This window comes from Taudactylus pleione, unplaced genomic scaffold, assembly GCF_031769625.1.
Source record: "Taudactylus pleione unplaced genomic scaffold, aTauple2 ptg000136l, whole genome shotgun sequence".
NCBI lineage: Eukaryota > Metazoa > Chordata > Amphibia > Anura > Myobatrachidae > Taudactylus > Taudactylus pleione.
This window is the reverse complement of record NW_028284538.1, coordinates 1,474,283-1,490,907: the sequence shown is the minus strand read 5'-3', so window position 1 is coordinate 1,490,907 and position 16,625 is coordinate 1,474,283. Positions and strand designations below refer to the sequence as shown.

The 16,625-nt window shown below is 44.4% G+C and overlaps 1 protein-coding gene across 2 annotated transcripts in view; it reads left to right on the top strand.

The window, feature by feature from the left end:
- RAD9A (RAD9 checkpoint clamp component A) overlaps positions 1-16,625 on the top strand; it is a 43,187-nt gene that overhangs the window by 1,857 nt on the left and 24,705 nt on the right. Inside the window, exons 1-5 of one of the 2 annotated variants that reach the window (XM_088473551.1) lie at positions 295-351; positions 2,020-2,114; positions 2,195-2,265; positions 3,626-3,745; positions 3,895-4,009. In XM_088473551.1, the coding sequence (XP_088329677.1) occupies positions 2,069-2,114; positions 2,195-2,265; positions 3,626-3,745; positions 3,895-4,009 (352 nt within the window). In that variant the 5' untranslated portion in view covers positions 295-351; positions 2,020-2,068. Of the gene's footprint in view, positions 1-294; positions 352-2,019; positions 2,115-2,194; positions 2,266-3,625; positions 3,746-3,894; positions 4,010-16,625 lie in introns of those variants that run through there. The other variant, XM_088473550.1, reaches the window with a different exon arrangement.

Here is a 16,625-nt window from a genome sequence, read left to right as displayed (position 1 = left end):
ACCACTTGTCTGTTTTAGAAGCTTTAGTAAATCTACCCCTTGGTGTCTGAAATTGAAATATGTTACAAATAGAGAGTGCTTGTGAATAAACATGTATAAGTGTAACGCAATACCTGTAAAAAGAAAAAATTAGTAAAGATGTTTAAAACCCTTTTTTAATATTTAGGAAAGTCCATGATTGACACCAGGGTTCCGATTAAATACCGTGCGGTGTGATAATGGAGTCAGAAGTGAATACTAACTGTCTCTCCCTATTTCTGCCTACCTTTAGCGGCTTCCGCTCCGTCCGGCTGGTTCCTTGCACGGGGTGATCGTCTTCTTCGTCCGTGTAAACGGCACGATGCTGCAAAGGTGCAGTGTTATGACGTCACTCTGTCTCCGCTGTGTGTCAGATGTGCGCTAAAACCAACGCGTTTCAGGCTCCTGGCCCTTTTTCAAGGATAGCGCTCCTATCCTGTGTGCTCCATTTTATTGAAAGATTTAATTGATTCAATTAAAAACCTAATTCTGTAATTAGGTATAATTTCCTTTTAAAAAGTAATTGAGTCACTGCTGCTGGGATACGACTGCAACTGAAGCAGATATGTTGGATGGTGTTTCTACTAATGCAGTGGTTCTCAAACTCGGCCCTCAGGACCCCACACAGGTCACATTTTGCAGCTCACCCAGCAGGTGCACAGGTGTATTCATTACTCACTGACACATTTTGAAAGATCCACAGGTGAAGCTAATTATTTCACTTGTGATTGTGAGGAGACCTGGAAAACATGCACCGTGTGGGGTCCTGAGGACCGAGTTTGAGAACCTGTGTACTAATGAAATAAGTCTATAGGGTTGAGCTACCAAAACAAAGTAGAGCTATCATTTTCTAGTACATTATAGATGATAGCTAAAATCTGATTTGTTGCTATGGCCAACATGAAGTTCCGACAGAACCGAGGGGGAGATGTATTATAGCAGCCGCTATAACTCTTCCTATTTCACCTCTTTACCGAGGCGAAGCAGTAGCGATGAGATGTATGAACATCTCATCTGCCGGAGTGGGGGAGTGAAAACGCGTCCCTCCAGCGATCCCTGACAGAGCTTACATCGCATCAGCCTAGTGCTCATGCACTGTGTCTCACCTGCTGGCCGCTCCACTGAACATGCATGAGATCTCGCAAGGTCTCACATGCAGCCGCCACATCTATGAACAGTGCTGTAGCTGTGCACTCTGGTGATAGGGCAGCTGCCGGAACGGTCAGTGAGACTGTTCATACATAGCGCACCTTTGTGCCAGGCAATCTTGTTATTCCAGTTAGTGCACATATAATACAGTTAGCAAGGTTATATGTATTATCTACTTATTTGGGATTATTATATAAGGTTACTGTTCCACTGGATTTAATGGGTTCAGGTATATCAGGCACAATCATCGTGCACCTGTTAGTACAGCCTGTAGAGCTGCGCACAGAAATCAGTGAGTCCAGGGCGAGATCGGCCCACAAGGCGGGAGTTCGGCATTTCTACAACATTTTGAACAGCAATTCGCCCCCTAGCATACAGAGGCGAGTTAATTGGGTTCCCCCCCAATGTTTGATAAAAATAAAGTTAGAAGCCTATATGTAAGGAAAAATTTCCATCTCTCTCATGAATAATACGATTATTTTTTATAATTAAGAGCTTGGATTAAAGAGAGCATTGCACGGGTTGACATTCTCTAACCATTATCAAGGTATCGCTCTCCCTTCTAATGGGTTCATTATAATGAAGGTATCACACCCCCCTTTGGTGATGGTCAGCCCCAGGATGCACTTAGCAGAAATCCTGTCCATATCTCATATTTTCCTTGGTATTAAGACCATGATAGGGCAGAAGTATCTACATTGTGCCTATATTGTTGGTTGGTTGCAACATAAATAACCCACATGCAGCACTGACACTTATTATAACACTTTGATCTAAATTGAATACAAAAAGTATATATGTATTAAATAACTTGGATATGATTTGGCCTAATCCTTATTTCTGTATTTGCAGTGGTTCCCAGCTTTAGCACCTAAGAGCTACAGAGCTGTCGGCGACAAACATGGGTGCAGGAGTAAAGTGCATTATTACCGGAGCCAACATTAAGGGTGAGCTGAATGATACTTGTATCTCTGTGTGTTCTGTGTAAGGCAGGCCTGACCTAGTACCTGACTTCTCTGTCTTTTAGCACTTGGACGCGCCATTCACTCCCTCTCGCGAATCGGAGAAGAGTTATATTTTGAACCTTTAGATGATGGGGTAAGAAACATTCCATCTCCTTTATACCCTAGAGTCAGTGGTGTCTACACTGAGGCAATGTGCAGAGAGAATACGTATGTGTAGTTGGGACATAACACCCTATTTTACAATATCTAGTTTTATCTATTTTTCTATCATTGTTTAGTAAAACTATTATTCTGACATTTTGGCTTTTAGTAACCTGAGCTGTTGCTCTGCTGAAATAAAATACATTATTATTATAAAGAGGCAGCAATGGGTCAGTGTGAGCACATATTGGTCACTATGACAGGCATCGCTAGCCCAGCAGAAAACCGTGTATTCTAGACACCAAGAGAGAAAGCAGGAGGTATCGGACATAAGTGCTTCTTTCCAGTCATCAGCTCTCGCAGCAGCGTCCGCATAGTTTTCTTTGGGGACAGTATGTAAGAAGATCTTCAAAGCGTAGCTTTTCTGATATTGCCTGTGTGGGCTTACGCCATCTTCAACTCCCGTTATCCTGTTTACCGCAATGGGGCAGCCCAGCTGGGGAGGGATCTTGCGATCCCTCTCTAGTGAGCTGGAAGTGATCATGATGCCAAACGTGATATTTTACATGGTGCACGCTCAGTTGTGCTGCAGAGGGCTGAAACGGGAAGTAAAGTGGACAAGTATGTATCAATAAGGACAATGTGCCTTTAAGGGGCTGAATGTATTAGAATACACGCTCAGGGGCGGTTCCTGCGGTGTGTTAGCAGTAATGCAATCACTTTGCTTCTCCTCCAAGTCCCCGCTGCGCTACTGTACATGCGAGGTCTGCTGACCATGCATGTGCGAGTGGCCATTGCCCACAGGTCCCTCTCCCGGTAAATGTAGTGATGTGTAGCCTATAGGCTACAATGGCTGACGCCATATGAAGATAGCGTTAGCTACCGGGGCCAAGCACCAGAATGTTTTGCATTCTGGAGCTTGGTAAAGTCAGCTTTTGCAATCGGAAGGGGGGAACACAGAAGCAGCATATCTCCTATATCTGCTGCAGTCCCCCATAGATATAGTCAGGTGGTAATCAATCAATATCTGTATCCTACAAATCTGCTTTCATAAATAGCCCCGGAAGAGAGATCATCATAGTGGCTGCCCGGTAAGTGCAAATTACCAATTTATCATTTTCATGTATGAAATGCTTACATTTATTATTTTATTTCCACTTTAATGACCACATAACCTTAAAATAAAATTTTCTTTATTTGAAGTAGCTGGATCTGTGCTAAGCATGTGTCACATGGCCTTAATAATGAGTTACAATCTTAAGGATATCGCATGATAGAGTGCACAATCAGTTATTAGCAGCGGTATGTTGAGGCTGTATATCCTGTTCATACTCCTTGTATTGTCTCTTCAGCTCTGCCTGCGCTCGGTGAACTCCTCGCGGTCAGCCTACGCCTCTTTCACATTTGCGCCACTCTTCTTCCACAGCTATGAGGCAACGGGAGGAGCCGTTCACTGCAAGATCCACATGAAGGTAACTGGCGCTCCAGTAGTGGCGCTCCAGTAGGCACACACACAGGCAGCAGGGCATTCCCCTGGGGATGTATCTGAAAAAGTGCACCGTGGTTGTATAGTAGGTAGTATACATATTGCCAGCTCATTTACTCCTTGTTTTTCTGCCAGTCAGTGGTGAGTGTCTTCCGCTCCCTCCCATCTCTGGAGAAGACGGTAGAAAAATGCCTGATTAGCCTGAATACTGCCCGCAGTCGCTTAGTCATCCAGTTACTCTGCAAATATGGTGAGTATCCCACAATCTGTACCTGCATTTATTAGTGAAACAATCTAACAGTGTATATTGTTCTTATAGCCTACAATACGTCATGCTGGGTGGCCAGGACGTTGGTTATCATTATACTTACAACCCCTTACCGATACCCCTGTGATGGTATTGCAGTAGGCTTCCTATACAGTACTGCAAATGAGCTGCATCATGTATTTCATGTGCGAGCAGAGCGCGTGGGCATGTAAGCTAAGAGTGAGTGATCCATTTGTAGAAGTGAGGCCTGTACAGACAGGGATTAATGACAATACATGGATGGGGAAGAATGGTGCATGATGCTTCCAGGCTCTGCTTGCAGCTTCTATCCAGCCGTCAGAGATCTGTAATTAGATGTGTACTGGGCTACACTTATCAGTGATACACAGTGAGGTTCATTGTATAGTGGACAGCACATTATATGGCTACTGATTCATTTAAAAAGCAAATGGAACTATTATTGGACATTGAACATATATGCATCTATTATATTGACTTTAGAATATTTGTAAAATAACTATGGAGTTTATAAATGAGTAAATGTCTCCGCCATGCTCTCCTTCACTCCTCCTGTAGGCTGCTGTAACAGGAGTGTGGTGGCTACTAATGGAATAGACAGATGGTGACTAGGCAGCTAGTTAAATGTACAGTAGAAATACTATGTGGATTGTTTGCTTTATGCATAAAAGCAAGGCCAATAATCACACAGTATTGGAATCTCTTAATGTCTCTGTTTTTTCACCTGTATAAGATCCCATTCGGAGACTGTCCTAGAGATTTGGGGGAGATGAAACTTTCTGTAGTGGACTGGGGTTGGTAATACTTTAGAATGAAAGCTCTTATGAGCAGGACCCTCTACCCTCTTGTGCTTCTCTTTACTTTATTTTCATCTACTCCATACTCTACACTAGGGCACCTAACACTTGGTTGCTTATGCTGTTGCTATTTGGGTGTTATGGTCACCAATGTAGCAATGTATATTATCCATGTCCTGCACTGTATTGTACGGTAAGTCATTGGTCCCTTATTTTTTTATGTTCTATGTAAGGCGCTGCGGAGCACTTGTGGCACCATATAAATAAATGGTAATGATAATATTATTATTATTATTAACAGCTGTACTAGAATTCAGCTGTTAATAATAATAATAATATTCAGTTTGGAGCGAAAAGCCGTTTTCGGCGCAACGTGTTTCCCGATGACGTAATTTTTGCAGATTTCACTTATCCCCGTATTCAATTTTAGCGTCTTTTCTCCGGTGCGAAAACGCAATGCAGTGTAATAGGCGATAACGTTTCGCCTATGAATCCCCGGCGGAAAAGAATGCAGTTTTGGGGTGCAGAGGTGCGGAAACCACTCTGTACCCTTTGTACACCCCCTTGACACTAGCTGTGTAAAAAACGCTAAAAAACCCCACAAAGGACACCCCAAAAAAGCACTTTGAAAAAGTGGGCGAATAATTTCAAAGTGGGGGTGCAACTTCAAAAACTAGCGAAATAGCTTTTGGTGGGGGGGGGTCTGCAAGTATGGGGGAGGGTTTTTTTTTTTATTTGCAGCTGCTTGCTGAAGGTGCAGTTTTTGGTGCACTTTAAAGCTTTATTTTAGTGATTTTGTACTATGCTTGCACCCATTTTCATGTACCCCAAATTAATGAGAATACTTATTTTGGCAAAAAAAAAGTTGCTAAATGCTATTCTTCACCACTCTCCCAAAGACGCTAAATTGTTCCTATTGAGACCATTTAAAGAACCCAACCCCCATGTCAGAGCATCTTTAAGGGGGTGTCAAGCTGATTTCCCCCAAAATTACAGGACTTTTCGTCGATTTAGTTTTCACCGGGTCCTGTTTGCACCAATTTGGAATTGAATACGGAGATACGCAGGGACGCGTGCGATAAGTTTTTGACAGCAAAACCTCCGATAACGGCCAAAAGTCCGGCAACGGACTTTTCGCTCCAAATTGAATATGGCCCTAAACGTTGTATTTTACCATAATGGGTCATATTTTAAAAGTTCAGTTTTAGGGTTTAGCGACATTTTAACTTATTTGAAATGAATTATTCATATTTTGGAAAGATCCTTTAGCAACAAATATTGTGTTCTCTTTCATGACATTAGAGGGCTGTCAGCCTTGTTTTTACTTGTAGAACCACTAGATGGCACCGTATATTTGTCTTATGCTGGAAACCTGGGTACCAATGTGAGGTTTGTGTACACCTTTATTGTCTTTTACCTGCTGTATGTAAGCATAGAAACTGAGCCTTATATAAGCTTCAAACCCAACTTCCTTTATGTTTTTATGAAGTATTTGCGTAGCTGGATAATTCTGCATGGTCACACAATCTGTTGTGGGGTAATCCTATATTCTGTTGGATGTAGGCCTAATCATTTCTTATTTATTTTTTGAGAAAAGTGTACTGTGGTGACACTGACCGATCATTGATGCCATGAAATAATATGGTTTAAAATGTAAAGAACCCTGTCAGAGAAATGAATCCTTTCTCGTATGTACACAGGTACAGTCTCTAAAGTCTGAGGGTGCATACACACGAGGACGATATCGGCATGATGCACGACAAATCGTGTATATCGCCTAGTGTGTATGCACTATTGCACGCTCCATCTGGTCGCGTGCGTTATCGTGTGATTGACTGTGCTGCACAGCCAATCACACTATATCGCATACGGCGCCATACATATTAATGAAGGACGGTACAAGTAATTGTTTCGTCGTTCATTAAATTGTGCAGCGTGTATCGGCAATCATGCCATGTCCAGGGTGAAGGCGAATCGCCCTGAACATCGGCACAATTACCGGTCGTTTAGCTGTGTACCCAGCCTTGGGGCAAACTGAATTAGCCACTAGTGTTCATTGGAGCCTTGTGCACTGTGTGCTTGCCCTCACTTCCCAGTGCTGTGATAGGGAAGTAAAATGAGCAATATTTTACCTAGCATTCCAGAGTACTTACCAGCCGCTGGCACTTACTGCTATGTGGCATCTGTAAAGGGCATTGCTGTGTGGTATAATGTGTAAGGGGCATTACTGTGTAGTGTAAAGAGCATTACTGTGTGGCACAATGTATAAGGGGCACTACTACTTCATGGCATAATGTGTATAAGGGGTACTACTGTGTGGCATGGGCCCTGTGTGGGGGCAAATGTATGCGTTTTTGTTTTACCTTCAGAGGGGGGGGGGGTCTTTTAAGATCTTTCTATGTAGCCCCCAAAGTTGTAGTAGAGGGCTGACTAATATATATGGTCACTTTAAAAAGGACTAACTGGATTTAATATGAACTTGCATGAGCCATAGATGTATATTCACTAAAGTGAGCGTATTTAGAAGTGGAGATGTTGCCCATAGCAACCAATCTGATTCTAGCTATTATCTTCTAGAAGGTGCTAGATAAATGTTAAGTTGAATCTGATTGGTTGCTATGGGCAATATCTCCATTTCTAAAAACTCTCACTTAAGTAAATATGCCCCATAAAGTTTGAAACTTGCTCAGACTGAGGTTTAAAGAATACTTTTGTAGCTTTGATACAGGTTTTTTGGCAGACTGCCAATTACCACTTGAGCCAGCCCCAGAACCTGTGTAATTTAAGTGTGTCCCCATTTTTAGGGATTGTGTGACAATGTGTGGCCCCGACGAAGTTCAAACAGACATGCTTTCTCGCTTATTATATCCGAGGGCGAGTCAAAAATTGTCTGCACTATGGCTGTAGAATTTATTTAAATCAACTCTCAGACAATTGCATTATTTTTTCACATAACCTCCCTGCTTTTCAATACACTTTGTCTATCTGTCAACACGCTTTCGTATTCTCTCATTACAAAATGGTTTAGGCTGAGCTGCGAGCCACGAATGCACCGCTGTCTTCACATCTTCATCAAATGTGAATCTGCGTCCTCTTAGTGCTTCTTTCAGGGGATCAAACAGGTGATAGTCTGATGGGGCAAGATCAGGACTATAGGGAGGATGCTTTAACACCTCAAAATGAAGTTTTTGGAGAGTGTCGACAGTATGAACAGTGGTTTGTCATGCAACAACACAACACCCTTGGATAGCAGTCCTCTGCATTTTGTTTGAATTTTAGGCTTCAGCTCTTCAGTGAGCATCTCACTGTAACGAGCACTGTTGATTTTTGAACCTTTTTCCTGATAATGTTCCAATACTGGCCCTTCCAGAAAACTGTAAGCATCAATTTTCCAGCTGATGGTTGACTTTTGAACTTTTTCTTGGTCGGCGATTGAGGATGTTTCCATTCCATACTCTGCCGTTCTCTCTTAAGGTGCGTACACACGGTACGATATCTTTGAACGATATATCGTTCAGTTTGTATGCAATGGACGATATATCAGTATATGCAGGCCAGTATGACGATATCGTCAATAATTGCCTATTCAGAGATGTGGCAGGATGACTTCATTGAAAGATATCTGTCAAAGGTATCTTTCAGTGTCTACCCCCAATATTGTTTGTCCTGCACTACAGAAAGTTCAAGGGAAATCTTTCAACAGTATCGTTCATACAGCACATCGTCTAGTGTGTATGAGCCTTTAGGCTTGTAGTGGTGAATCTATGTCTCGTCGCCAGTAATGATTCTTAATAAGAAACTTTCATCTTCCTTAGTGTTTGGTTAAAATTTTGCTTGCAGATATCCAAACGCTTCTGTTTGTGCTCTTCGTGAGTTGTTTCGGTACCCATCTCACGCAAACCTTTTGAAACCCAAGTCTGTCGTAGATTATTGCAAAGGCAGAACCATGGCTGATTTGCAACATAATCCACTGTCACTCATCTATCCAAAAGAATCAGTTCACATGCACGCTCAATGTTCTCCTCGGTCGTGGACTGGTGTCTGTCTCCTTCTTCATGGCTGACACTTGTGTGACCTTCTTTGAACTTCTCTATCCATTCATACACTTTTTTGCAACAAAACACTTAATCCATACTGTGCACAAAATCTACGATAAATATTGGCACCAGACACAAATCAGAAGTGGCACAGCCATCACTGCAGTCACAAATGAACTGACGTAACACGTTCATACCTGCACAGCAGTGACTGGTGAGACAGCGACTTAGTACAGAAAGCGTTGATAAGACAGTGCGGCCAACAGAAGTTTTAAAGTGCAAATAATTTCTGACTCACCCTCATAGATATATATTTTTTAAATGATGCATAGTTATTGAGACATTTTAGCTTTGTACTTGAAGTTGAGGAAAACTTTAGCACTGTATAATATATATATATATATATATATATATATATATATATTATACAGTGCTAGAGAGGGCAACCATGTGCGTGCGTCTGAAAAGGGGCGTGGTCATGAAAAGGGGGCGTGTCTAAAAGACGCGTCCTCTTTTCGTAATACTTGGGGGCGTGCCCGGCACTTACGGACACGCCGGGCAGCCCCCAAGCGCTGCAGAGAGGGAGAATAGATGCCGGGCGCCTATTCTCCGGCGGTGACCGGGTCACCGCACATTTCTCCGCCCGCGGGACGGCACCCGCAGGCTGTAAGGGCAGGGTGCTTTTTGCCCTCCAGAAGGAGGGCAGGGCGCCGTGCCCCGCTAAAACAGCCTAGCGGGAATGCTGTGTGTGTGTGTGTGTGTGTGTGTGTGTATACACACACACACCTGAAGCACCATCAGGGGAAGGTGCTTCAGGCAGGGGACAATGATATAGAAAAATCATTGTCCCCTGCCTGAAACACATTCCCCTGATTCAGCGCTGGATTGACAATACGTAGCATAGCATATATTTGTGAGCACATTTGCACAGTGGACCCGATTCAGACCTGGCCGCTAAGGAGCGATCGCTCGCTGCAGGGCGATTGTTGCTCAGAGCGCATGCGTATAATTCGCTGTGCGCAAGCCAGTCTCAGTGATGGGGAATCGTGCGCTCGTAGCACACAGACTGCCCACTACTTTGAGTGACCGTGCCGTTTGTGGGTGGTAACAAGGGAAGGTGCTTGTAAACTGGGGAATAGTGTTGCGAACGCAGGCATGTCAGGCCAACAAAACGCAGTTTAAAGGACGTGCATAATTAGCAAAGTAGCGTCATTGTACACATCACCTGCATGTTTTTCAGCCAGCGCTGATCGCTGTGCTTGCGGCGGGCTAAGGCTACCTCAAGGGCTGCGAGCAGCTCCGATGGCTCTCGATGTTACTGATTAATCAAACAATTCCAGGAGATGACGTGTGTTGCGAGAGTAAAGGAGGCGTCTTTATACACTTGCAAGCGCTCAGGGCCGTAGCTCGCTCAGACACAAAGGGCGTCCTTATGCCACGCAGTGCAAGCATTTAATTTAAATATCCAGGCCCCTTTTTGCCAGCGAGCGGCCAAATCTTGCAAGCAGGTCTGAATGAGCTCCTGTGTCCATTAAATTGGTAGATTACTTTGGTGCTCCCTGGATTATCAGTCATTGAATTTTGTTGTTTGAACCTGACTCTACGATATTCAAATTCCACACTCAATAAAATATACAGGCAGTCCAATTACCCCCAAAAAATAAAAAAAAAAAAGCATTGATTTTAACATTCTGTTGTAACATGTACTTTAATACTAACATAACAGTCAAAAATGATCCACACTCCAGGTATCCACAACAATTTTAAAGAAAATAAAATGGATATAGAACCAGGTTACACTGAATCTAACAGTGAGCATAGTGGTGTTTGAAGCACTTCTAAAGGAATCCTGTAAGATCATGGTGCCATTGCTAGGTTTCCTAGCACTCTCCCTGTGTTTAATGCTAAAAGCTAATTTTGAACACTGCTCTCATGTTGAGTCGCGTGTCTCTGCGGATGGAGGGGCTGGATCCAAGTCAGGAGACAGGCACAGCTTTTTCTTACCCGCCAGTGAGATCCAAATTAATTTCTCGCTGTGCAGATCCGTAAATAGCGTCTCCAGTCCCAACAGAAATAGATTCTTCTTAAGTCTCACAAACCAATATTAACATTGGATGGTAGGTGGCAGTAGTTCTCAAAGTATAAAATGTGTATATATTGTTAAATGATATAGTTGATAGCTTTATATGGTGCTTATTTGTAATGGGGGGGGGGGGAGACAATCCATAGCCCAATTCAGTTTTATTTCTAAGTGGTTTTATAGCATTTTTATTCTGACCTTTGTCTATAAAACAAAAATATATCCAATCTGAAACAAAATGAATTGACCATGGGGCTGTTACTGTTACCTCAGTACAAATAATCAAAATATACAACTATGAGCACATATCTGACCCATGTTAATCCATGTATAATCCAGGTCCCAAAGTGCTTTATAATGGTAAGTATATAACAAATGTATTAAATCTGCTTAAATATACATACCATACAAAAACATGTAAACATAATCCAACTGCTGTACACTTTCCTATTCATTTGTATAAAAATAACTGTTGGTGATACGTTTTGCATATGTTAAAAAAAATCTGTGAATAAAATTTCCCAGTAACTTTATGGTATTTCGCTCACATTCGATAGAAGGGGATGGGCCCCTTTTAAGAATTCCTTGGTCATGAGCTGGAAGGATTTAGGTCCTTCTAGAGATTGGGTGTCTTTCCTGCTATACTCTACACTATGGTATTCCTGTAAACTAGGGACACCAGGGATGTATCAGTCGGCATCCCTACTGTCTAATCCCGGCAAGGGTCTAATGACAGGCGTTGAAATCCCGACGCCGGGAGTCCGACGCCCGGCATCCCGAACGAAGGTAAGCTGGGCGCAGACAGCCGTGGGTTAGGTTAGGGGCTCCCGGTGGGGGATTTAGGGTTAGGCACCCCCCCCCCTCCGGGTGAGTTAGGCTAGGGGAAGGGGGGGTTAGGGTTAGGCACCCCTGGGGGGAGGTTAGGGTTAGGCACCCTCCTCGGGAGATTTAGGTTTAGGCTGCGGGGAAGGGGGGGTTAGGTTTAGCCACTTACAGGGGAGGTTAGGGTTAGGCACCCCTAAGGGAGGGTTGGGGGGGTGTTAGGTAAGTATTTTTCTATTCACTAACCTTTCGGGATTAGAACTGCCGGTCTTCCAGCGTCCCCAACTCCCTGCTTAATAGGGTCTTTAGGAGGCGGGGATGTTGGCGCCGCCCGGCCATTAGAAGTTAGGAGGGGCCAGGCCGCGGTTGAGCCAATACCAGCTATGTCAGTATGATGCAGGGAGGGAGGCCACACCATGAGCAGGGACCGGTGAGAGGGCTGGTGGCCACGTCATACAGCAGCCTGGATTACTGCTGGCTGCTCTCCCTGCTCTGGGCTAGTGGGCCCCTCCTCGCATATCACCCCTGGCACCTTGCTTCCAGGCATGAGAGAAGCTGTCCTTCCTGTGCCTGCAATGCCAGCCCTCACGGTCACATCAGCGGCTGCATTCTGTAAGGTAGGCACTATAGTGTGTATAAGGGCACTACTGTGTGTGGCTGTGTCTAAGGGCACTACTGTGGTTGTGTATAAGGTCACCACTGTGTGTGGCTGTGTATATAAGGGCACCACTGTGTATGGCTGTGTATATAAGGGCACTACTGTGTGTGGCTGTGTCTAAGGGCACGACTGTGGCTGTGTATAAGGGCACCACTGTGTGTGGCTGTGTATATAAGGGCACCACTGTGTGTGGCTGTGTATATAAGGGCATCACTGTGTGTGGCATAATGTGAATTGGGGGCATTATACTACAGTAGTGTTCACGCTAGACCATTTTAGTAGGGTGCTGCGCCCTGCCCGATTTTTAAAGGGCAAACTGCACCCTGCCCCTTTTAGCGGTGCCCAGCTAACACAGCCTGGCTGCTGTAGTTCTTCCGCCACGTCATCTATTCACATTAAGGAACAGGGAAGCCCAGCACCTCCTATTAATGATGCCGCTGGCTTGTCACGCCTCCATCCAACAGTGATGTCGGCAAGGCCGTGCCCCCTTCACCGGCCAGCCAAACCCACTTTTTCTGGTGCGTGTTAGTGCCCCCGGTCATCGGCACCATGTCCACTGATCCTAGCGGGAACATAATTACAGTACATATAATGTAACATGGACCTGGCTTTTTCAATGTATTTTATGTGGATCACGGGGCACACTAACCTAACATATGTAAACTCCTATAATATAACCTAAGTAAACTTTACTATATGTCTATATAGTGCTGGGCACGTTCCCAAGAGTGACATATTGGGTACGTGTCACAAGGCTACGCCTCCTCCCAAGTCGGCCATGCCCCCTTTTCGGGAGCGCGCACAGGGAAGCTCTGCCCGCACCTCAGCACCCTGCCCCCGGTCTGCCGTGAACACTTATTGCGCCATTTTTTAATTTGCCCTGGGCGCCAAAAACCCTAGTTACGCTTCTGTGGAGCACCCTTGTAAATGTCCCCTCTCCACTCATTGAGTATCATCAATAGCTTCAAAACAAAATATTGTTTTTGTCTGCGTTGAGGTCACATGGGTACATGGTCATCAACGCCCTGATTGCGGGGAGTGTGTTTGTCATAAAGCCTGTAGCTGGCTTCAAAATAATTTATTGTGCCAAGTTGGCAGATAAAAGAGATCTGATGCAATGTATGTGCCTATTAGCATGTCATACAGAGTAAGCTGACAATGTAAAGCAGCTGTTACTAAGACAGTAGGTGGCAGTAGAACTACATTCCACACAATGTTTAAAGTGTCTTTACCCTATATCTTAATCATAAGTTATTATATCTATCACGGGTCACCCTTCCTAGGATTCCTGCAGCGACATATATTTTTGGGAGACATAGCTTAATATTTGTCATATATCATAATAGGGGATTAAGTCATGTGAGGTCACCATCTCGACAGCGGAATGCCGGCTAGGGATTTCTGACTGACGTCGAAATACCGACGGCTAACATATTCCCGACGCCGAGGATGCCATCCCGAACGAAGGTAAATCCGGGGAGTCCTTAGCGTTAGCCACCGGGAGGGGGGGGTTAGGATTAGGGAGTCTAGTGGGGTTATGTTTGGGGGGGGAGGATTAGGGTTAGGCACCCCCAGGGGGGAGGGTTAGGGTTAGGCACCCCTATGGGGGAGGTTTAGGGTTAGGCACCCACCTGAGAAAGTTAGGTTTAGGGAGCAGTAAGGAGGTTTAGGGTTAGGCACCCCCGGGGGTAGGTTAAGGTTAGGCACCACTAAGGGAGGCTTAGGGTACTTACCTGCCCCTGTCTGGATCTTGATCCTATCGGGCATCCACTGCCGCCGGCATTTCAATCCCATTCCCATAAAAGAGTGAGGGGTAATCAGCTGTCATCTATAGGCATAATATATAATGAATAACATTCCCATCCTTTCTACTGTTTCCTTCCTGGTAACTAAATTAATTATTTTTAACTTTTCACAGCATATATGAAGATAAAATGGCATATATGATTTTTTTTTATCAATATCTAATGGCATGCCTAAATATACAGAATGTATCACCATCAGCAAACTCTACACATGTTTCATAAAAACAGACACATTCATCAAAACCCGGGAACAAACAGCATTTGCACTAATTTTTGCGCTCTTTATTAGTGTTCTTACAGTAACCTTCAAATTGAATGATTTGACTAAAGTGGCTGGAGCCTGTGCTCAAGTTCATACCGTTCAAGAGAGCACAACAAGTATTTTCCATATAGCGAGCCATACCTAAAAATGTTCCCATATAACAAAGACTCAAGTATCTTGCAGACGATCTCCGTCTACCAATAATTTCCTTCCTAGTAGAATGGTGACCATTATTATTATTATTATTTTTATTATCATTTATTTATATGGCGCCACAAGTGTTCCGCAGCGCCTTACAAAGTACATAAACAAGAAGGTGACCAGTGACTTACAGAACAATACAATACAGGACAAGGATATTATACATAGCTACATTAGCAACTATAACACCCACCTAAGCAGCCGAGCATAAGCAACCAAGTGTTAGGTGCCCTAGTGGTGAGTAAAAAGTAGATGAAAGTAAAATAGGGAGAAGCAGAAGAGGGTAGAGGGCCCTGCTTACATTCTAAAAGGGAGGGGCAGACAAACAGGTGTGACACAAATGGGGTAGACAGGGAGGAAGGAACATGTAGCAGCGAGTTAGGATGACAGCTGGAAGGCTGTGATGAAGTAGTGGGTCTTGAGAGCCTGTTTGAATGATTGTAGAGAGGTGAAGAGCCTGCTGAGGAGAGGGAGAGAGTTCCAAAGGTGGGGAGCATCGCGGGCAAAATCTTGGAGGCGGGAGTGGGAGGAAGTAATCAGTTGGCATGAAAGGTGGCTTGCAAATCCAAATCCGTGATAAGAAGCATACATAGGTCCGCGACTATTCGTGAGAAAATCGGCAATTTTTTGGGCGTAAAAAATGGGGTTTAATTGGATGCCGCAAAAAACCCAGTTGTTTTGCGTCCTACAAAATGTCACTGCTAATAGGGTACCAGCCTTATGCTTGGTACACACCTAACAGATATATCTGCAGATGATGGTTGTTCATAAACACTGAACAGCCATCATCTGGCTGGGGGGCATATCGCGGCCACTGCAGCAAGTGTACGGGCTATTGGCTGACCACCCATACACATAGCACGATGCCCCAATATGTCTGCAGATATATTGGGCATCAGCTGTGCAGCACAGCCAACGTGATATGTCTGTGAACGACCACGTTCACAGACATATCGCTAATACACACTAGCAACGCACACAAGATATATTGACTGATTAATTGATATTGAATGTACGGCTGTTTGCTGAGTGCCTTCAGCACTGCACATGCTCCAGAGTGGCATTTATACTTGCAAATGAGGAGGCGTAACTGGGAGTTCTCATTTAGTCAAAGTTCGGTGAGGGCTTAACGACGCTGATTGGTTGCTATGGGCAACATCTCCACTTCTAAAAACCTGCACTTAAATAAATATGTGTGTTTGGTGACAGTAGTGAAACAGAAATCCTGGAAGTGTGAGTTAGGGTGGATGATCAACGAGGAAGAGAAAATGTAATCGTGTAGAGCAGAGGTGCTACTTATTACTATCATTTATTTATATGGTGCCACAAGTGTTCCACAGCACCTTACATAGTACATACACTCGCCTAGCTGTCTGGTAATACAGCCTGTCCACTGTCTTTCTCAGCTGAATATGTGGGTTAGTGGAGAAATGTTTGTCTGGCAGTGCTTCTGACAGCATCCCGGCTAGGAGTGTAGGGGACATCTTAGGAAGGGGGTATTTTAAATACAAATATTTACTAGCATTTTAGAGGGGATGCAGTCTGGATACCGACGGGCGCTATTCTGCCCGTCGATATCCCAACACTGGCAGCCCGACAGGGGATGAAAGATAGGCGTCGAAATACCGACGCCTATCATTAGCCCCACTACACAATACCGAATGAAGGTAAGCCGGATGTCTTATCGTGTAGCCGCACGGGGGGAGGTTTAGGGACCCCTGGGGGAACTTAGGGTTAGGCACTCCCCTGGGAAGGTTAGGGTAGGGAAAGGGAGGGTTAGGGCTAGGCACCCCCCCTGGGATGGTTAGGTTTATGTTGCGGCGAGGGGGGGTGGGGGTTAGGTTTAGGCACTAATTGGGGGGAGGTTAGGGTTAGGCACCACTAAGGGAGGGTTAGGGGGGGAGAGGAGAAGTTGTGT